Source organism: Onychostruthus taczanowskii, unplaced genomic scaffold, assembly GCF_017590055.1.
Source record: "Onychostruthus taczanowskii isolate IOZ18803 unplaced genomic scaffold, ASM1759005v1 scaffold12, whole genome shotgun sequence".
Taxonomy (NCBI): domain Eukaryota; kingdom Metazoa; phylum Chordata; class Aves; order Passeriformes; family Passeridae; genus Onychostruthus; species Onychostruthus taczanowskii.
Window position 1 is genome coordinate 1,037,611 of NW_024498351.1, and position 22,943 is coordinate 1,060,553.

The 22,943-nt window shown below is 38.8% G+C and overlaps 1 protein-coding gene across 1 annotated transcript in view; it reads right to left on the bottom strand.

Moving 5' to 3' along the window:
* The window catches only part of COL25A1 (collagen type XXV alpha 1 chain), a 294,304-nt gene that overhangs the window by 61,353 nt on the left and 210,008 nt on the right, over positions 1 to 22,943 (bottom strand). The window contains exons 12-14 of the mRNA XM_041428005.1: positions 20,366 to 20,401; positions 8,146 to 8,172; positions 5,688 to 5,732 (exon numbers count right to left, since the gene is read on the bottom strand). Coding sequence (XP_041283939.1) covers positions 5,688 to 5,732; positions 8,146 to 8,172; positions 20,366 to 20,401 — 108 coding nt within the window. The remainder of the gene's footprint in view (positions 1 to 5,687; positions 5,733 to 8,145; positions 8,173 to 20,365; positions 20,402 to 22,943) is intronic.

The window sequence follows — 22,943 nt, forward strand, 5'->3', positions numbered from 1 at the left end:
CGACAGTGTTTTTTCCCCATTTAAAGAGTAATTTTTTCCATAATACATCTAACTTTAGCTCACAACTCACCTTTCTCCAGTCATTTCTCCCCTGAGAAATTATTGCTCAGTAACAGAGTGATGGCAATCATTCTAAACCTTTCTAGTGTCTATAAAACCCAACCCATGATCCCAGTCAGAGAATTTATGAGGGCTAAACTGCACCCTCACACAAGAAAAAGATACAAGACCCAGAGAAATTGTGTGAAGGTACGCTCAGAGCATACCTTTGCAGCTTTTCCCTAAAATGGACAGACAGTGGGGAAGATGCTGTGGTGAGGTGTGAAGTGTCTCGGTACTCAATTTAAAACAATTAAATTGCCCTTTCTGCCCTTCTGCATTCTTATTCTCAGCTAAACCACACCGCAGAAGCTGTCCTGTGCAACAAGCACTGTGTGCAGCTACCATGATACACCAAAATAAAAATAAAATTCTCCCTCCTGGCATTGAGGTGGGCTGTGATTTCCAAAGGCCACCTCAACAATGTGCGGCTTCACTGACACCGTGATGGAAAGAGCAAGAGCTCCGTGGGATGCTGGGGTACCAGCGGCATCTTATCTCAACATCCTCTCTATCAAAGTTCTGCTGTACCAAAGCAGCAACAAAACTACCAGATGCACAAACGTCATGCCCCACCTTGGTGAACATGCAAATATTGCATTAGAAATACTGTTTAGGTAACCCTTGACTTCTTTTTCATATGAAGGTACTTTTATGTTGTAACTTGACCAAGCCCCTAACTCTTTCCTGTATTTGGGCAAAGGACAACTTTCAGCACTCTGATCAATAAATAGGTATAGCAGTTTCCTCAGATACTCTTGTAGTAGGGGCAGTCTTAATGCTTACACTGAAATGAATCTGAATTTGGTGAGTACTCAGGTGTGTAGAGCACTGCTTGGGCTCTGCTGGTAATATAAGAAAAAAAATCTGTCAATATGAACTAATAAAATCTAGTTCATAACAGGTCTGAAAATGTATTACCCACTAGAGTCCATATTAAAGGAGTTGAGGCAGTTGAAAGCATGCTTACCGGAGTGTTTTCTGCCCCTGAGGCATATACCTTCATACCCAAAATTAATCAGCTAAAAATAACATGGCTGGAGGCCACAGCTTTTCTTGTTCATAGCAGAAAAACAGCCTGGAGGCTGCAGTTCTGAAATAGGTTTTGTTCTGGTGAGATGCATAACTCTCTACACCAGCTGGTTGATATCCACCTCACCCTGAAAGAAAAGCTGTCAGTATTGCTATATTTTTCAGTCACTAGAATGTAATCAATTTAAGGACAAGGAAACACAAGAGGCCCCAAACCTAGTCCAGTCTAATTTTACTCTAAAATGCATAGACGAGGACAGAGGGTAAAAAAGAGTTTTTTCAGTTTTTTTACTACGATTTCCATTTCAAACCAGGGTTGAATTAAATTCCTTTCAACTTGCTTTTTTCTCCCCTCAAAAGTAACTTAAAATTGTTTGTTTAAGGACTGGCAATCTCTCTTGGCCCACTCACCAACTGAAATTAAGTGGAAAGGCTCTTCAACAAGACTCAGCTGGCCTGCAAACCTGTCTGAGAATTTGTGAACTACATTTATGTTTCCTCCCTTTATCTGAAAAAATGTTAGTACATGCATACCCTTCCCTTAGCTGAAGGAATTTGATACTGCCACCTTCAAAATTTGTTCCTACACAACACTGTACACTGTAATAAGGAAATACATGCAAATCAGAGAAACAAAAAGTATGAAGAGAGCAGTAAGAAATGTGCATACCCAGACTCTGAATCTACTGATAAGAAGGAAAACTCTTCTGAGGTTTATCATATTGCTATTGCAAATCTACCAGAAGAATTTGAAACGAAAGGATCTATCCTGACCACTCATTCTGTTTTCAATATACCCTTACAAAAAAACCTATCAAAAAATCAAGTACTACATAAGAAAAAGCGATTTATGGAAGTTTAGAGTGAGGGGCTTATGCACTCCAGACAAACTCTTATTTGTAACAAAGAGAGTTATTTGCACAAACTCCAGAAACTGGGTTCCTTCAGGCCAAATACCATCTTAAGGAATCTCTGCTTTCCTCGTTGTGTGCTGATGCAGCCATTGACAGCCCTTATCAAATCAGCACCATTTAACAAATACCAGAATATATATTCTATACTTGCAGAGTTTAACTTTCCAAGAAGCCCTCTGTGGCCATTTCAACATGATTAATGTACGGATGTGATATCCTTAGATCACTGCAACCTCCTAGCTCCATGCAGAACTAATGCTTTTTTCTACTTTTTGAGTGACTGAGGAGCTTCTGCAAGGGATGGAGAAAGGCAAATTTAACTTCCATTGTATTGGGATAGAAATAAACCTGAGGATTGCACAACAGTCTGCAAAAGAAAAGGAGCACTCAGAAAGTTTCCTTATCTTAGCAGATTTTGCTCCATCCCAGAAACAACACTCTCTCCAGCTGCAGGTATTATTAAGCAGCTCCTTTCCAGTTACTGTTCTCAAGATAAACTTGCTGCAGTTTCTCAAATGTAGGAACAAATGAAGACTGTAAATGTGCTTGCAAGACTACCTGTAACGTTTCACAGGATTTGGCCTAATGTGTGAAGGTTTTATGGCAGTGATTTTGCTATTCTGAATACAAGAAAAATCTACTAGTTAACAGTCCTGCAAAAACATGTGGGTTGTGTAAAATTACACTTACTCTAATATCTAGAGACTGTCTAAGACAAGTGGTTCATATGTTAAGGGATTAAAAGACTGTTCTAAGTGCACTCAGAATTTATGATCTCATTCCCAGACCTATGGTCAGACTTGTCAATCATCTCCCGTAACTCAGTATTTCAATTAAAGAAGAGTTGAAAAGTAAGAAAAAGGAAAATTACAGAGGCATGTAGATGATGGAGATGACCTAACTCTGTTTTGTTCAACTGCTTGAGGACAGAGCAAAGCTAATTCACTGCTGACATTCATTGGCTGAAAAATACTTCATTGTCCAAACGAGAAAAGCATTCGCGCATTTAATTTTAAGCATATGCTTAACAATCACTGCCTTTTAAACCAAGGAAAAATATTAACTTGGAACTTAGTGCACTGCACATGCTGCTGTCTGACAGAGCAAGCTCAGTGACCAAAAGGCAACCAAGACAGTAAGGCTTTTGTAAAGTCCTTTAACTACGTAACTTCTAAAAAGGGGATGACTCGCATCACACATGCAAGTTGAACCCAGCTATTCTGCAAGTCACCATGAATCTGAATGAGTAAAGCCAGAAGTGCCAGCAGCTGGCTCACAGTACAGCCCAACTATTAAAATCAGCACTCTGGTCCTCATCAACATCTTGTATGTTGCACTGCACTGAGAACCTGGTTTTTCATAGAAATTGGAAGAACTGACCTTTCAATAGCAAATATTAACATGGGATTGCTAGGCGGCATTATACTTTCTAACTTTAGACCAACACTGCTTCAGTTTAAACTTCATTTCTACCACTGTTTTCAAACTAACAGAATTTTTTAATCTATTTATTAAAAGAGATAGCAACATTCAACTTTCATCTGCCTAGTATTACATGAAAATAATATATTTTTTGCAAATAAGGAAGTAGTTTCTAGTCAATATCAATCAACAGTTGAGAATTCAAACTAAAGAATGCAACAGCAATTTCTTTTTATTGGTGTGGCTTTTGTCCTGGTACCTATGTTTCACTTTAGTAATTCAGGTTTTTTTTTAAAAGGTCAAAAGTAAAGCAGTCCAGCTACACTAAAAACACACTGACGTCTTTAATAAACTGGCAATTTTAAAATGTCTGTGAAGTTATAGATGTGATGAATGTTGAAGTAAATCAAATAAATAGACACCTATAAATTGAAAATTCTGGAGTTTTTTTAAAGTGCAATTTAAAATTAATAATTAACATTTAGAGATGTGTTTGCATCTTCCCATAATGTTTAACTGCACATTTCTTTTATGCCCCCTGAAACATGAAAGCAGATAAGTCTATGTGGTCTTCTAAAAATAGACATGCAACAACATTGCCAAAGAGCTTAAAAAAATTCCCTGTCTCCCAAAATGACACATTAATCACATATTTGACACATTTCATTAATATCAATTTTTTCTGCTCATTTGAGGCAATTTTTCTGGCTGGAGTTTACATGAGTACTATTAAAAATAAAGTTATTGAATAAAATATGAATTATCACTTCTGTTCTATTCAAAGCAGTTTCCAGCTTCACCTATCCAGTCTTCCTTCTTACACATTCCTACAGATATGCCACAAAGTAAATTTTCACTGGCATTTCAGTCAGGCCACAAAAATTACTTGAATAATGTACAGCAACAGCATCTCAGTAGGTAAGCACTGTCTACCATTCCTGTTGCAATTGACTGTAGTTATAAAATATGAAGGAAAAAATCTGAGGACTTCATGCTAATTTGTTTCATATTATTTTGTTATAAATTCTGGCATTAAATACGAATATGTACGTGTGTGTATATATATATGTATATATATATGTATGTATATATAGATATAGTTAATTCTAAATATTTTTTATTTTGTTGTTTCACATTAATTGTAATACTCTGAATAGCTTAAAATAAATTCCTATCACTATCACTAAAGTGAATGATTATTACATTATTTCTTACATTAGTTCTTATAACCACTCTGAAAACACAGGTCTAATACTATGTATTATGTTATTAGAAACAATACATCCTTTTTTCTTTTCTTTTTAGGAAAGAAGAATTAAAAGTAAATTGTTTGAAACATCACTTATTCCTAGGGCTCTTGGTGAGGGAAGCAGAAGAGAGGATTGTCTAATACAACCCTTATTCACTACCATCTGCTGCTGCTTGAACCTGGTGAACACATAGATCATACATTTTCCTTTTGGCATCCCTTGCCAGTGCTTTTGAAGTTCACTAGGAATGCTAGGGCTTGTGAGAACAACAGATGGATAATAATCTTTACAGACAAGGAGGTATACTATTTAAACTTCATCACCCAGATTTGCCAAGAAACCTTAGCAATGCTGTAACACAGCCCTGCTGCTTTACTGTGACCTCTCCTTATGGAGGGCCATTCTGAACTCTGACAGTGACTTGCCTAAATTAGTATTTCCTCTTGGTTGTGTTCAAAACTATTTGTTTGATTTACTCCTCTGTGTTTTCATCCCCAAAATTCAATTTCTAATTATCCTCCAGCTGCACTTCTATTTCTTTTTATTTCTCTATTTATAGGTTGTATTAACAATGTATTGGCACCACTTCAATACCTAATATCAATGTAAGTGGCTGATCTGCATTATGAGGCTGAGTTAACAAAAAGTAAAAAACCCTTTGTTTGTAAATATGCTGACTCGAGTAACAGACTATTAATATGCATTCCTTTCTACAACCCATCAGTCATCACCAAATTTGGACACCAGACTTTCAGCTTAATTAATTTGCTGCTTGTTCAGGTAAAACTAGAAAAAAATTACTTCAGAGCACAAAGCACATTATGCTGTATTATACATGGTCTTTTCCATGAGGCCAATTTGAAACCACAGTTCTGGATATAAGGTTGCATATTGCTCATGTGAACAAGCCCAAAATTGCTTCAATCCACTACATAAATAATGGCAGTGCTGAAAAAGTCAGAGAACTCACCACTTGTCCATCTCTCCCTGGAACACCAGGCACTCCGACAGAACCCTGGAGGGAAACAGATGCCACTGTTTAGCAAATTAAACAGGTCGTGAAACCTTTCATCTCGTAATACAGTATTTAGAAATAATGGTGAATGTTTGCTTATTGGAACTGCAATAAATTTTTCAAGAACTCATTTTTACCCAAGCTGAGCTCTCCTTTCAGTTGAGATTTTATACTAATTAGACATATTCTCACGTTGTATGTTTTAAAGACTGTATGGCCTTTTCCAGAAACAAGCTTCAAGCTCATGTTTTGTAATGTTGTTGAGGCTTCACAAGAAATGTAAGAATTGAAATGCTTTTCCATTTAATGCTCTCAATAAGTTTCGAGACTGATCCTATGCAATCAAATATAGCACCTGAACAAAACGATTAATGTTTCTAGAGGGATCATTCAAGCTCAGTAACTTGTAGCACCAATCAATCTCAAGGCTTTTAAGAGATAATACGCAGTGATTCAGTCTGGCAGTACAAATTACAGATGCACTTTGAAACTGCACCAATATTACTGCAATCAGAGTTAGAAGGTCAATACAGGCCAAACACAAGTGACAAAGAAGGAAAAAAAATTATAACCTTGGAGGGATCTTTTTTACAAGTTTCTATGTGATGGATAACTTTTTTGAAGGACCTTGTGCAACTTGCTATGGAATGAAAACACAGAGCATGGAAATCAGGAAAGCTGCATCTGCTTGTACAGCATTCTCCTCTTATTTATAAAGATGGTGCTGTACAGCAAGGGAACTCAAAGAATTGCTGCATGGCAATTCCCCCTCTATTTTGCTTAGAGGTGTCACTAAAATTATCACCAACACCCAAAGGAAATGCATTCAAAATGGTTGCAGACATTTGTCAATTAATAGAGTTGGAAAATCCTGTGAAACAGGAAAAGGAACCAACTCATGAGGGTCTCAAGAACCCTCCAAGAGCTAGTAACAGAGCTTTGAATCAGTAAGAAATAATACACTGCATCCCAGCATATCTCCTTGACTCACAATGCTCTCCCCTTTCTCCCAAAGCTTCCACTTTGGCATCCTTGCTGTCTCTTTTTGCTGGATACATAGTCATGGCGTTAAGCTACTGCAAAGGTGCCTGAGTGAACGTTTTCACATCTCTGTACCATTTTTCCAGAAAATCAGAAGACAAAGCTCAGGAGAGCATTAAACAATCAGCCTCAATAAACCATCCTATGTATAACAGTTCCTCCTCTCAGTGGCAGCTGAGTATTTTTCTTACGAAACACAGGATGTTAGGAAGTGTGAAATGAGGCGGATTCTACCGTGGTAAGTAAATGTTTATCAGATATTCAGAAGTTCATCAGCATGCGGGTTTTGCTGATGTCATACAGGCAAAATATGCTCCTCCACAATTCTGAGGGTATAGCTTTGTAATGGCAACTTAGACATGAGCCACATTCCTGCATTGCCAAAAACAAAGGGTAGTCCTCTCCTTCAGCCTGCAAACTCTATACAGCCCACAGCTGCCAAAATTCCACCAATTTGTGTACTTTGGTATTATGTTTTTACGTATCACAGGCTTTTCTTCCTTTTGTTAAAAAAGTTATGTTTTAACAGATGCTTCACTCCAAAGAACATAATCTCAGAAGAAGGAAAGCAGGCATCCTTCTCACATATGTCAATACTACTTATTCCATCCTCTTTTTTTTTTCCCCCTTATACAAATTATAGCCGCTTTATTAAATATCTTTCATACAACTTCTCAATCTTTTGAAATCAGCTAGAAAATTACTCACCTTGGTGCTATGCGAGTCAGACGCCGGAAAAGTACCACTCACTAGCTGTTACTGCTGATATTCTAAGGACTGTTTTAATGGTGTAATTCCATAAATCCTAAACTCACTCAATCAAACCGAGGCAGTCAGCTTTAATGAGTGTAAATAATGCTGAAGGCATTCCCAGGAAGTCGGGTCTCAGGTTACCGAAGGAACAGGAAGACACCGGCAGACCACCTGAACACCACCGACCAAGCACTATTTATCAGCAACACCTACGTCCTTTGTTTCTGCTGGTCAATTCTTTAGTCATATGGCACTGATCTACTTGAGTAGAGACATGCATTTAATCAGAAACTTTATCTCCCCACCTTTCACAACGTTTTAACTTTGGTTTCCTAATCGTACCAGTGTATGAATGGGAAAATTATAGTGACCTTTTCACCTGAAAGTTAAGCAGACAGATTGGAAACAGTCTGCTCTGCACTGCTTGAACTTCTTATGATGAGGGAAATGGGAAATCTTGTGTCTCACATTATATGGCTCCATTTTGCAAAAACAAAATTCAGAACCTAAGCTAATTGATTCAATGCAGTGTACAGTAGCTTATTCCATTCACCTTTTCTGCTTGCAATTTGGCACGGGAGGAATAATCACTTTCACAGCATTGTTGTTTATACTATACCTTTTGTCCTGGAGGCCCCTGAGGTCCCTGCAAAGGGAAAACAATTCAATTAACATCAAAACTCCAGCCAATTTAAACTGAAATGACTAATTAAGACTGTCTTACTGTGTAAGCACTCTGATACTGGACTGAAACCAGCTGATGTTTTATAAATCAAAGAAAAGTAAGAGTTTATGCTCAAAACGTACAATGAATCTTTCCTCTTCACTTTTGGACTGATCTAACTACTACCCAGAATACTCAAATTTTCCCCCTTCTAATATTTTCTCTTCCAAGCCATCTGTTTCTTCTAATACTGACAAATCTCCCAGCATTAAGATGACTGTGGTTTTTCTCTCTTATATCAGCCAACAGCCAGTTGTGTGTCCACAGTAATATATCAGCTTGTCAGCATAAAAACAAGGTTTATGCAAACAAGCATTTTTGTGATAGAGAGAAGCATAAACCTCAAAATCTTCTCACCTTCTAAGTATCAGCACACATGACTGTGTTATACCAAACTTGTCATGTGTGCCATCATTTGCAAGTCAAGAGAAAAATCTTTAAATTCAGAAATTGTTAAGAATGCTCTTGGGAAGCAAAGAACCACCGTTTTGTCCCAATGACCTGAGACGGCAGGAAGAGATAGCTCAGGAAAGCTTAACTTTCCTTAATGTCATACAGGAGTCAAAGTCATGTTGATATTAAGAGGACTCATTTCTCATCTGGTGTCTCTGAAGTACCCAGGTGGCCACAATGGAGAGGGGAAACAGAGAGAGAGAAAGAAGATCAACCAGCCACATCTAGGACACCAGTCTGTTTTGGTAACACCCAGACCATGTCCACCACAGCTCCATGCATGTTTGTCCCCAGGTTCCTGCTATGGGCACTGGTGTAAATTGTGGGTGCTGGTGGTGTAGCAAGCAAAGTGAATTCATAGTCCATGAGGGTGCAAAACCCAACACAAAAACTGGGAAATTCAAATCCTTCTAATGTGAGAAAGAATAAAAGAAGAACTGATTGATACCACACCTGCAATTATTCAGGAAAACAAAAGGATTTCTGCCTCAAAATGTGACACTGATTTTATTCTTAAATTAGTGTGAAGAATCCTCCACGGTCAGCAGATGGAACATTGCTTGCTGGAACACTGCTTGCTGGAACATTGCTCTGATGCAACTTTAAACTACTAACAAGGAAAAGCTCCACTGGTGGTAATTCTGAGTGCTGCATCCACTGATGTGGATGAAAGCCTTGCAGTTTCAAATGCGGATTGGTATGTCTAAGGTTTGGTATTAAACCTTGCAAAAGCATAGATCAATGCTGCTTCTTGAAAGTTTTGCCTGATTGTTTTAACAGAAGAAAAGTATTGTGAGCATCTCCTTTAGACTGCAGGGACAGATTCTGATAAAGGAAACCCACCTTTACTCCTTTCCCTTCAAAACAAAGCAGAAGTACCTAAGCACTCAGCACTGGTGATGATCAGAGCAATGAATATAGTGAGCATCTGCTTTTTCAGATGGAGAAAAATGTCCCCATCTCACAGTGTTTCACAAAACTATTGTTTAAATCAAGCCTGCTTTTGAAGTAAGTGCCTGAGATTGAGTGATCTGCTGAGTAAGAAACCACAAATAGAACAAGTCCACAAACAGTGTTCTTCCCTTTCTTTGAGTACCTGACACTTCTCTTCTTCTCTAAGAAAGACACAAGTTTGTCTAGCATTTTAAAAACACCAAGAAATTAATGTTCAAACGAATGCTTTCCCTACAGCAATGGTATCAAAACAGGCTCCAAATGTCTACAACCTGGGCATCAGGTGTCTGTTGACTTGTTGCAAAGTAACCTGCTGCATTTCAGGGTTATTTCAGGTCTTGGGAAAAATCCCTCCATCAGTAGGCCACAGTGAATACAGAACAACTGAAGACTTCCATCATAGCTCATACCAGCTATTTTTATGGCCAATGGATGGATAGATCAGTTTATAGCTACTTAAGAAGCTATTAAAACCTTCTAAAGACCCTCAGCTATATTAAATTACCATTTGGGAGCCCTCAATACAATACTACTGTATGAAGGAAAAATGATAATTCACTTACTAATATTAGCCCCCAAAGCAACCTGTTAAATGTACTCTCTGTTGAGGACTTTCTGTCTGGTGCTTGCAGCTGTCAGCCTGTGGGATGGATATAATGCAAGACAGTGCAGAAAACATTTTTTCCCCAGAATTTCCTCTTCATCCCTGACATCATTCCAGCTTCTCAAGATGAGTTACTTAATATGAAAATATTTACACAGTGGCATAGTCTCGCTCTTTTGGTGACTTTAAAATGAACCATTCAGAGAAAAGATGCAGTAGATACTTATCAAAAAATATATTATGCAATTAGAAGTTTTCCATTTCTGGTACTTCAGCCTTTACTCAGACTGGAAGTAGCCCTGGTGTTTCACCAGCCACTGATCCACTTGATGACTTGAACAGTCCTCAATAGTACAGCTACCTTCAGAAACTGCAGAGTATTGACTCAAAAAACCGACTTCCGCAATTAGAATTTTTCCATTTATGGTACTTCAGCCTTTACTGAGACTGGAAGTAGCCCTGGTGTTTCACAGCCACTGATACACTTGATGACTTGAACAGTCCTCAATAGTACAGCTACCTTCAGAAACTGCAGAGTATTGACTCAAAAAACCGACTTCAAATAAAAGCTTACCTAAAGTGACACATTTCACAATTGACATAGGACAAGTCCTTTTTATCCTTAGAATGTTCTGACTGTAAAACATACCCGAAGAGAAACAATTTTTTTTAAAGCACTGCTCCCTAGCACTGGGATAGAAGCTCCAAGTCATTGGAAACTTAACAGCTCATTCACTGACAGCTCTCGTCCCTCCGCCACATAAGCCAGCAGCCATTTAACAGAAAACACAGAATTAGGTTACTAACAGAAAACTTCTTCAAAAAAAAAACAAAACAAAAAACCTGTACAACACCGCAGAATGGTACTTATTTTTCTAGAATTACCTAAAATCTCTGATCAAGGTACAAAATGGCATTGGAGAGATAGAAACAAACAAGTAAATAAAATATGATAAAACGAAAAAAATAGAAAAGAATAACATGTAAAAAATTTAAAACAAAAAACCAAACCAAAACAGAAAACCAACCAACCAAAAAAAAAAAAAAACCAAAAAATACCAAAAAACCAGAAACCAAAAAAACCCAAACCAAAATGGTTCTTTGGCTTATTTCCAGATGAATAAGTGACAGCTTTTAGAAGAATCTATGTAGAAAATTCCATATGAACATGCGTATTTTTCCCCCGTATTATTCTACTGAACTGGGGAGCATCCTGTGGTACCCACTTGATGAACAGACAGTAAGACCAGAAATCAGAATCTCTGTGTAGGTCTGGAGACAGAAGCAGAAGGCAAGACATATGTGACCATTTCCAATCAATTCCCCAGGATGCTTTGTTTTGATGTTTTTCTCTGTTTTTCTTCAGCTGCTCTGTGCTCCGTAACAGCTGCAGCAATATCCTAGCCCCGCTGTTTGCTCCAGCACATCCAAAGGGATGCTTCGCAAATGCAGGCTCAGCTGAGCTTCCCACTGGACAGATATTTTGCCCCTGGGTCCTGGCAGGCAGCGCAGAGCTGCTGCCACAGGTCCCCACCTCATTCCCCTCAAGCCCAAAGCCTCGGCTCCATCTACACCACACGGAACACACTGCCCCTCTGCCACCAACACATCTGGTGTATGAAGGAGGCAAAACCGAAACACACAGCTCTTTAAAACCATTGGCTGATCAAGAAAACAAAACAATCCCAGAAGTACAGAATTCTTTCACCTCCTAACCACATACACGTATATATGATATCGGTCATTGCTCAATGACAGATTATGTTGATAGCAAATACTCGACTTTTGCCTGCATCATTGAAAGCTGCCAGGGTTTCCACAAAGGGATGCTTAGAATCAACTGCTAAACCACTGGCAATGGATGTCATAAAGCTCTTTTTATAAAGAGCATTTAGACTTCAAGAATTCCAAAGAAAGTTTGTGAAAACCATTCAGATAAAGTGACTGCTCAGCATCTTCCAGGATTATGCCACTTTTCCTCAAATTGACACATATTCACAGAGGAACTTAATTGAGAAGGCTGAAAATTTTGGTTGCACGAAGTCTTGAATAGCCTAGAATAGGAAGATAACTAAATATAATTAAAATAAAATATAGTTCTTGTTCTTTCAGCCATCATGAGCATTTCAGAAGAGCCCTTTGCCATCATGCCCAATTGAGTAAACTAGCTAGGCAGCTGCGACAACTTATTGCAGGGCTTCACTGAATTAGGTTTTCATTCAAATAACTCCACAGTAGGAGGATGAAAAATGAGGTGTGTTGCTCCAAAGAAATTCAACTGCCCTCTGGAGAAGGAGAATTATTGATAATATCTAAACACTTGGAAAACTGGGTAACTAAGGATAAATACAAATGTGTACAAAAGTCTTCTATGCAACTGTGTTTTTTAAAAGGTAAAATATTTCTATTGTGACCTGCCATTCTTCAATCACTGTTTTGGGAAATCAACCAAACCTCCGGAGATTGTAGCATGTCAAGTCTTTGCATTACAGAAATGATTGAATGAAGTTGGACATTTCAGCTGGTCCTTAACAAGTAACTATTCAGAATAAATTAAAACAAACAACAAAAAAAACCCTCACAAAACAATATGCACCAAACGCTAACAAAAAACCCTACAAACAAGCAAACAAACCCCAACCCACCCTTACCTTCCCAAACTCAAACCAAACTGAAAAGATTTACCTAGGTATAGTAAAATAAAGTTTGGGGTCCAGCATTCTTACTACGCCTCCTTTCTAATGTTACAATTATATTTTTTTTTATGCTTCATATGTTCCCTTTGTTTTAGCAAGCTGGAAAATAAGAAAATTCTGTCCTGTAAAGGTTAAAGCTGCAATTTCAAAGAGAGAGAGAGTAATTCAGGGTGTGATACATTAGCAACCTTTTGTATTCAGTTTCTAGGGACTCCATTGCTCAATGTTTGAAGAAATGTATGAATTAAAAAGTTAGGGCATTTTCAGTTTGCAGGTCTGGGGCAGGAATAATGATTTGTTTTACAAGGTGTTAGAGTTCATGGACAATGAGCACAAACACCAAATGAAAATGCCTAACAAAAACATAATGAAAACATGAATGCTTTTGTACAATGAGTAAGTTATACAGCAAAATAGGTCACAATGGTGCAATACACTGTCATACAAAAACTCTCTTACTCCAAAGCCTTGCAAACAAGAAAACCCCAAAAAACACAACTGAAGAGAAACAAAGCAACCAGAAGAATTTTTTTTACTTCCATACCTTCTATGAAAGTAAAAGCTCTTTGTAACCAGAAAACCTCTGGGAAGTATTGTGTCTGTATTTCTACGAAACAAAAGAAGCTCCAGGACTGTTCCTGAGAACAGAGATTTTCCCTGTGCTGCCTGTAAGAATCATTAAACACTTAAACAGAATCATGGAATTGTTTCGATAGGAAAATATGTTTGAGACTATTGAGCCCAGTTGTTAACCCAACACTGCCAAGCCCATCACTAAGCCACGTCCCTGACTGCCACATCTATGCACATCCTGAATAATAACTCCAGGGGTGGTGATTCAACCACTTCCCTGCACAGCCCGGTCCAGTGCTTGACAACTCTTTCCACAAAGAAATTTTTCATAATAGCCAATCTAAACCTCCATTAATGCAACTTGAGGCACTTTCCTCTTGTCCTATCACTTGTTACTTGGGAGAAGAGATCAAACCCCACCTGGCTGCAGCCTCCTTTTCAGGTAGCTGAAGACAAAAAAAGGTCCCCCAATGAGCCTCCTTTTCTCCAGGTGAAGTATCCCCAGCTCCTTCAGCTGCTCCTCAAAGCACCTGTGCTCCAGACCCTTCAGCAGCTCCACTGCCCTTCTCTGAACACTCTACAGTGCCTCAATGTCCATCCTGTAGTGAGTGGCCCAGAACACTCTGGGTGTGGTCTCACCAGTGAGAAACAGAGGGGGATGATCCTTCCCTTTTTCCCCACAAACCAATTTCTTACCAGTCTAATGGCATAAAGAACTGAAAATAGAAACCTGAACCAGCAAATACACATGAAGACAAAGCACATGTTTCACACAAAGCATTAATCTGCATTTCAGTGGAGCCTGTGTCTGGATCCCATTTCCTTTGTGTAAAACTCTGAAAATATGTACCTGCATGGTTGAGGAGTGTTTCATAAAGATTACAGTTTCGAGAACGCTAGTATTGAAATGTTCAGTGCTGTAACATTGATGCATCATCTAGATAAAAGAATGATCAGTTAAGAAGAGAGATTAACTATGATGAAAAATCTCTTATAACTGCAAAAAGGAGTAACCCCCTCCCACACTATATGCCTTAATTGATGGAAAGTGCTGCAGCTAATTAGTGCTCAAGAAGATCTTCTTATCTTCACTGTTCTAGTCATTGTTGTGGCAGCCATCACCAAAGTGCAGAGGTTACAAAATGCCTGACTATTTTCCAGTAAGTCTGACTATCTCCAGCAAGTTAAGCTCAGTGCAACTGTACTGGTGAAAAAAAAGAATAGTTGCTGTGAAAGGCACAGGCTGAGAATTTCCATTTAATCTGCTAGTTCTCATAAGCTTTTGCAGCTAAACAGCTTAAGAACACCTTATAAAATTTACTATGAACATGCTACCAGAATAAAACAAAGAAGGTGCCTACAGAACTCAGGCCATTGAAAACAAAATCACAATTAGTAGCTTCCCAGAGGAGCTATGAAGATTCCCAGCAGCTGAGAATCTGGCCTTGACCATTAGCCTGAAAGGCTGGATTGAAACCAGCAGAACTTCCCAGACAATTCCGCCTGGTCCCTGAGAGTTCATTTTAACCTAAGATGAAAAATAATTCATTTTAAAGATGTGACATTCTACAGACTTAACTGCAAGGTTACACTTTTCCACTGTCCTTCACAAATATGGCTATATCCTTTGGAAGAACATCCTCCTTTTTCTGAATAACCAGTGAAAGCAATAACATTATGTTTTACTTTCTTGAACAGATGCCCAGCAGGTCTGTATAAGCACAAAAGTACTAGTTTGGAAAACAATGTATCTTAAAGCAGAGGGATTTTGCATTTGGGTTAATAATCATAGTATAGATTTCTTTTGCAATGAGGCACCTTTACCTGAGTTCTCTGGTTGTTCTGGAGTATTCTGTTCATGTAAAACATATGCAAAATTACTTATATGTCTTTAAGGCCCATTTTGGAGAAGAAAATAATACACTGAGATTTTCTTTCACTGACAAATGTGGTTGTACACTAAACATATTTAAATTTACGTCTGAAAAAAGGAGCTGAAAACATAGCATATTTTAATATTCCAGATTTTTATTAATATGAACTAGTTTAAAATATTTTACATATAAAAGCACAAAAAAGATCTCCTAAATGGAAATTAGGAACAAAACCATCCCATGCACACCTTCAATCCACTGCAGTTTTTGAATCTGAACATGTCTATCTGCCAGTGTCAGCCTTTAATAGTTTTCATCACTGACTCTAATTTCTCATGAATAGTCTGCAACCAGAAATCCTAACTCTTGGTTAGAACGGAATCACAAATCTATCTATCATTCACTCTGAAAATGAGAAAATAAACTGGAAAAACTCTTGCATGGTACTTAAGAGTCCTTATCACCAAGAATTGCAGACAAATGGCAGGGAAAGCAGGATGAATTATGAGAGGCAGGACACAACTTTAAGTGAAAAGGTTGAAAAGCTACGGAAACTACTGCCCTTCTCTCTTGAGTAGCACACATTCTTCTAGTTCCACATAATATTTCAAAACTTAATCCCTTTGGTCACCTCATTGCTTGGCCTCCCCCTGAATTCTCTTAATCCTTTCTGCACAGAGCAATGATACCTTCAACTCCTGACGAAAGTACATCTGTGGGCTTTCCAATGTCATGGAAACCAGACACAAATTTCAACTACAAGTCATTCTCTTTCATTCTCTTCTAACATTAGAGGCATGCAGTCACATCTTTATAACCTAAACCTCCATCTCACCTAAAAAGAAACTAAAATTTCTTGGCTCAAAGAGCAAACATATTCTTTCTGACACAGCAATGTACAGAGTCAAAAAATCCTTGCAAAGAGTTCTCCCAAACATCTCAACTGCAAGGACAGACTAGCAAAAGCAGCATGCTGGCACTAGAAATACCTGGAATGATTTGTAACAGAGACTCCTGTAAGAAACAACTGAATCTTCCACATCCTAAATTGTCCCACCACTATGCCATAACCCACAGATTTTTTTTTTTTTATGACAGAAATAGGGAAAAAGAAAGGCTATTTTTTGTCTTGAAGATGAACTCTCTTGAGCCAAAGCAGAATTCATGTCAGAGAACTCAAACACTGTCATTCTCTGTATATGATCCAAGCAAAACTCTTCTGCCTGAGAGGGAGAAAAGCTACTACTGCCCTCTCTCAAAACATCACCCTGAAACATTATTTTCTTTTTTATTTACTAACACAGAACTTCATTAAATATGAAGAAAAACGTGGCACAGATTCTCAGTTGCAGCAAATTGCCATCTTTTCACTAGAGTCACTGGATTTCCTGTTTCATTGAAAGGAGAACATGAACATTCCCAGAATTCCAAATGCATTAAAATAATTTCAACTTTCTGTAAATCAAGGTACACTTTGTTGCAGGTGTTGGGAGGGAAGGGTTAAACCCACAAGTGTCGCTATAGGACATGAAACAACACGACGGGGACATGCTGCTGCTTTCAAGGTAGAAAAGGGAAGTTTATTTTCTGCATCTAATATTTATAGATTTCCAAAGGTGATAATGGATTGGAGGGTGAAAGTGCCACCTCTCCAATGACACTGGACAAACTAACAGTCCATCAAATTTCTTCTCTTCTATAGAAGAATGCAAAACAATGAGTTGTTTACAGAAAGTGTGTGAGAAAGTTTGCTATAAGAGTGCAAACATCAGAAGGCTTAGAAAATCTTAAAAAATCAAGGCAACACATAAGATTTGTTAAGGAGGAAATAATTTCACTCCAAGTGACCTTGCAGCTGAGAACACTAAGAATTTTGGTGCGGGGAAACTCCAGTTATTACGTCTGCTGTTGTTCATCCTCTGCCTGTTTTGAGAAGCAGAACTCCTGTGTGGACACAACTGTCACAGACATGCTTGAGCCCTCTTTCTGCTGGGAGAAGGAGTGAGCATAGAAGCACAGCCTTGTAAGAAACTGCTCCTGCAGGAAACCTTTGACATATTGGGGCCAGCAGCAGCTTCACCCCACCCTTGCTGTGCACTAGGATGAGCTGAGCCTAACAGAGCCTGTACCTTTGTGTGTCTCTCTTCACTAGGATGAGCTGAGCCTAACAGAGCCTGTACTCCTGTGTCTCTCTTCACTAGGATAAACTGAGCCTACCTAACAGAGCTGGGTCTCTGTGTGTCTCCACTGCCCGGTGTTGTCAGAGAGGTGATGAAATAAATCTGCTCTTTGCATTTCAGCTGAGGCTTCCTGGTTGCCCTGGTTACCTGTAAGTATTGATTCATACAGTAGGTCACTCATTACTCAGCGGTGTGTCACAGGCTCGTGGTACACCCTGAGGAACAAGCTGGAAAACATTGCTACCTATTTTTGTTGCCATATCTTGTACTCTTCAAGAAATTTATTCCCCTTCTTTTGTGAGAAAATAGAAAACTAAGTCATTTCAAGCGATGCCGTTGTTGGTTCACAGGTTCATACTAAAATTGCCAGCTTTATCAACATGTGCATTCATCAAGAAATAACAAGGCATGCTACCAAATACAGGTGTACAAACGCTTTTGAAAGAGAAAAATGTTCTGTCCCCATTGTTATAATCCAGAGACCAGGCTTGCTGGTCTCCTTAACTTGAACAGCACCATGGCATTTAAAGCCTCAGAGAGTGTGACCCTATAGGCCATAAAAAGCTTTCATCTTCCACAACCTTCAGCATGTCACCCAACCCATGGATTCTCTTCCAGCATTTAGTGCTCTTCTTGGCAGCAGCCCACCTCTATCTTGGAGGAAGAATCAGCATATATGCCACAGTACTTGCTTCTTAATGGAAAGAGCCTTGGACAGGTGGGCAAGTAGGAAACCACGGCATAGTCCAACATGTGAAATTTTGGGAGACCAGGACTGGTAGAACTTTTTGGAACTTACTGAATTCCAAGTTTCAATTTCATCAAGAAGAAAAACAGGAAGCTAACTCAGACTAGAGACTTTTGGTGTGAAACAAAGGCAAGTCCTTACAAAAGAATTCCTGCAGAAATAACTCAGAAGCTCCTCTGGGCAGAGACCTCCATTTTCCTTTACTTTGAAAAGATAATAGGTGAAAAACGCACAAAAAGAAACCCAGGCAGGAGAAGGCCTGTGCTCCTCATCACATAATACACTATTTTTTTCTAGCAATGCAATCTTATAACATACCTGTTGGGAAATCAGCTATTCCTGGAGCAGTATCTGAATTTCCAATATGGAAATACATGAAATGCATGACGGAAGTTGTCAGAAACAGCTGAACAGCCCCTGAATAATTGTAACATTTTCCACAGAGAAGAAAAGTCTGCAAATCTGCACTGGCATAAAGAGTATGTCAGAAGCACCAAGAAGAATAAAAAGAAACTAATTACCTCCCTGACACTCTGATGCTCTTTACTTGATCTATACATAACCTAACATTTAAACCATCAGACTGACTTTCGAAGCAGACATTTGAAGCTGGAAATTCATGTAAGCTGGGATCTTTCTCCAACTCAAGCTTGCTGATTTGATTTTTAAACACATTTTCTTCCTATCTAAACATATCTGCATTTAGAGAAACATAGTAGTAGTATTCTTTTAGTTCTTACACACAGATGATTATGTTAGAGCAGTGGGAATGCTCGGAACATGGGGACTGAAAGGTGATGGATTAAAAGCCCTCAAGGATCCTGTGACTCTGCAGATCTGGTCTTGAATTGATTCAAGACACTTTTGCAGAACCTGAGTTCTGTCCAGAGGTCAAACTGGAGAATATTCCAAATACAAGAAAACAAACCACAAAAGCTCCCTTCCTAGCTATTACATCTATTCTTCACAGGCACTCAGAAAACAAAAGAATAGAGTAAAAAAGAGCTCAGCAGCATGCTAAAACATGAGGTAGTACCTTTGAGAGGCTTTGATTTTAAAATTGATAAACCTCTACTACAAAATGAAAAAGCACAGGACTGATTACAGCAGACAATTCGAAGTCTCAGAATCTTCATTTTTTTCTTTCAAAAGATATTGGATATTGTCAATTGAAAATATTTTGCAATTTGTCAAGGTAAAATACCATCTCACCTGTTTAAATCTTCACAAATTCAGATAGTAATCATATCTGCACTGATTGTTGAGCTGATTATTACTGATGATCTTTCTCCTCAAAAGCACTCAGGAATCAAAACCACGTGCCCTGAGCTACAATCTGTCATTTCTCATAAAAATAAAAACGAGTGTGTTTAGAGAACATTAGAGAGATCTTAAGGGAGAAGAAACACTGCATGTTCCACTGTTCTGGAAATATGTGACAGGCAGAAACTTATGATGCCTTAACCTGTGGCTAAAGCTGATTTACAACCAGTGGAGCTTCAATTTCATTCCAAATGAATCGTAAGTGTTTGACACACAGAGAGGAAAAAAACTGAAAGCTCAGAACAAAAGAACTTTCTGCCAGTTTCACTGCTGTCTCTTCACTGCTCTGTCAGGCAAAGGTCCAGAGCCCTTGCCACAGAGACAGCCTGAATTTTGGCCTGTAAAACACGTAGATGGTTCCTGCGCTGCTCAACTGACTCAAGGTAGAAACAGCTGAGCTTAAGAGCCAGTGTGAAGAAGGGGCCAGGACTTAGGAACCCCTGGCTTGATTCTTTTTTTGTTTCACTGTGCCCTTAGCTGTTTTATTTCTTTCTGCTTCTCCAAGCTTAAAGAAGTTGGCCTTATGGGACAGATGACTGTATTTAAACAGAGGATGTTTTCTTTCTTAAGTTTTCTTCACAAATAAGGCCTCAAATAGCCTGTGACAAAGGAAGGTCAGCAAATACACAGCCATAAAGCTTTCTGAAATTTCTCATTTTAAAAGGTGTATGTCATGTTACACCTTCTTAGAAAACGGGAAGGATACTTACTGTCAGTCCTTGTTCTCCTGGTTTTCCTGGCTCACCCTTCAAATAAAAAAAAGGAATGAATAATTTCAGCAACACATCTTCAATCCTGTTTTCTATCTAGCAATAAATTATCTTAAAAAATTATTCTTAAACAGGTATGGCAGCTAACTGCACATTAAACATAATAATTTTTTTGCTTTTTAACCTGGTAGTTCAAATCACAGATATCTTAAGAAATACTACTTCACAATCACGTAATGGTATAGTTCTCAAGGCAACAGTTAAGTATTGGTGTTCTGACTCTGTCCCTTGGCTCCAAACATAATATTCCATTCCACTGTGCTAAAGGACACAGAAAAAGGTTATTTTCACGTATGTGCTGTATCCCACAGTTTATATGTTCCAAGATTACTGGTCTGTATCATCACCTCAGTCACCCCGCAGAACTTACTGTTGTCAATTACCACGTTCCATAAAACCATGAATATTGGTATTTTGAAGCCATGAAATAATTACTCAGCTGTTAAATACCTGGACTGGCTTTCAAAATGGTAACCTATCATTTCCCTAATGTATTCTCTTTCTGTGGGCACAACTCTACATACAGTCAGAATTTATCTGCCCCCCTTTCTTTCCATATGAACACATATACAGTATGTCATACACATCAGTCATACAATGCAGGCTAAAAATACCCATCCAAAAAAAACAGAGCTCCTATCATTTTAGCGGTCTGGTTTATACATCACACCCTTGAAAACCCTACAGTGCACAGGGCAGTCCATGCACTATTGTATCAGCACAGCTGCAGGGTCTTCTATCATAAAAGAAAGCCTGTCATAAAATTGATGAGAGCTGTTCTGATGTCGTTGTTCCTGGCAACTGAAAAGAAGCAGAGCTGCTTCTCTGGCTATGTGTGCACTGCACTCAGAAGCAAACACGCATCATCTGCAAGCACACCAAGGACAGCTGGGAGCAAGAAGCCATGGAGGCACACACATTTCTGGCCAGCCACTGCCCCAAAACACCATCTTACAGCTGCAAACCTTCTTGCTTGAGAAGGACAGGCTGGAAGAGAAGCCCTGCTTTGTCCGACCCTGCAAAAGAGGCAATGTCTGCCTAAAAGTCATTGGCACCTCTGTGGACACCCTCCTACAGCTGTGTGATGCTGCAACACCCCAGCTCATAGCACAGGGCAGCTGCTGTTTGCAGCTCACAAGGTCCACACAAGTCTTTAACTCAAAGACAAAGCTGTCCTTCCCTCTCAGCAAAGTTCTCCCTTACAGCTCTCCTATTTGACTGTGTTTCACACAGCCATGAAGGAACAAGCTTTAACCTGAGGGTACAGAACAGTAGCGAGGGGGAGCAAACTGGATGGTTTTTACCTGAGTGCTTGTTTGTATCTGATTCTAAAGCAGTATTATGAACTGATTTTCCATAATGTTATGGGGCTTAAGATAGCCACAGCTTAAAAACTATAAAAAGAAACTCTCTCTTGCCATCTAAAGACAAAGTCACTACAGAACTATTATAAAATGGAATGACCTCATTGCATAAAATGCATGACTTTCCTGTTATGAGAAACACTAATGATCCCTTTGCTAAAAAACACAAAGCAATACACAGCCACACTGTAACTAGCAAGGCCAGCTGATTCTGCCAGCCCCATCTATGTATGTGGAATATTAAAACACTATCACTGCAGTCAGAAATGGATTCTGGTTTCAGTCTTGCCCTTACTAGATCAAACCAGCACCAACTTTGCTGACCACAATCCATTTAAGCGCAATAAAAAAACGCAAAGGAGACCCAGAAGAGGCCCAGAGCCTGATGTGCCACAGGACTAACAAGAAATGAGAAGGTTGCCAAAGTAAAGCATCATGAGAGCTACAGATTTCTAATGTCACTTCATAACCTTGAGCTAGAACTTATGAGGGCAGGAGTGGTAAAATAGCCAAGCCAAAACAGCAGCAGCAGCTCTAGAGTCCTAGATGTCTCAACCAGTCAGCTTTGCTGGATTTCACAGGAAATTTTAGCAGCATCTTACTATTACCATGCTATATTACATTTAGACAGTTAATACCTGAATAGGGTTAGAAAAGGAGTGTAGGTATTTTCTTTCTCAGTTTTAGCTAAAAAGGCCCTGCAGGAAAAATTTATGCTGTCCTGGCCTCATGTAACAAGTGATGCTTTTTCTTCAAGAAACCAGTTTCTGTTTCCAGTGCTGGTCCTCACCTTGCTGGTTCCTCATGTGCCTTCTTGGCCACAATCTTCACTTTTCAAGGATGCGAATGTGTGTGTGCATCTGTACATGTGCCATTTCATTTTTCATGTCTCTCTCCTGCCTGTGATTCCTTTTCCACACTGATAACACAGTGCCATTCATGGTGAAAAGAGAGATACTTCTTTCAAGGGAATAAAAATTAAGGAGGCCACAAAATATGAAACTAAAATCAAACACATACTTTTCTAAAAAGTCATATGTTTAGGCATCTGTTTAAAAAGTGTGGGATTCATCCTGTGCCTAAAACAAACAATACGCAATGTACTGGATTCTGCTGCTTATCCTAATGAAGTATGGGGCTGAGCCAAAGAAAAT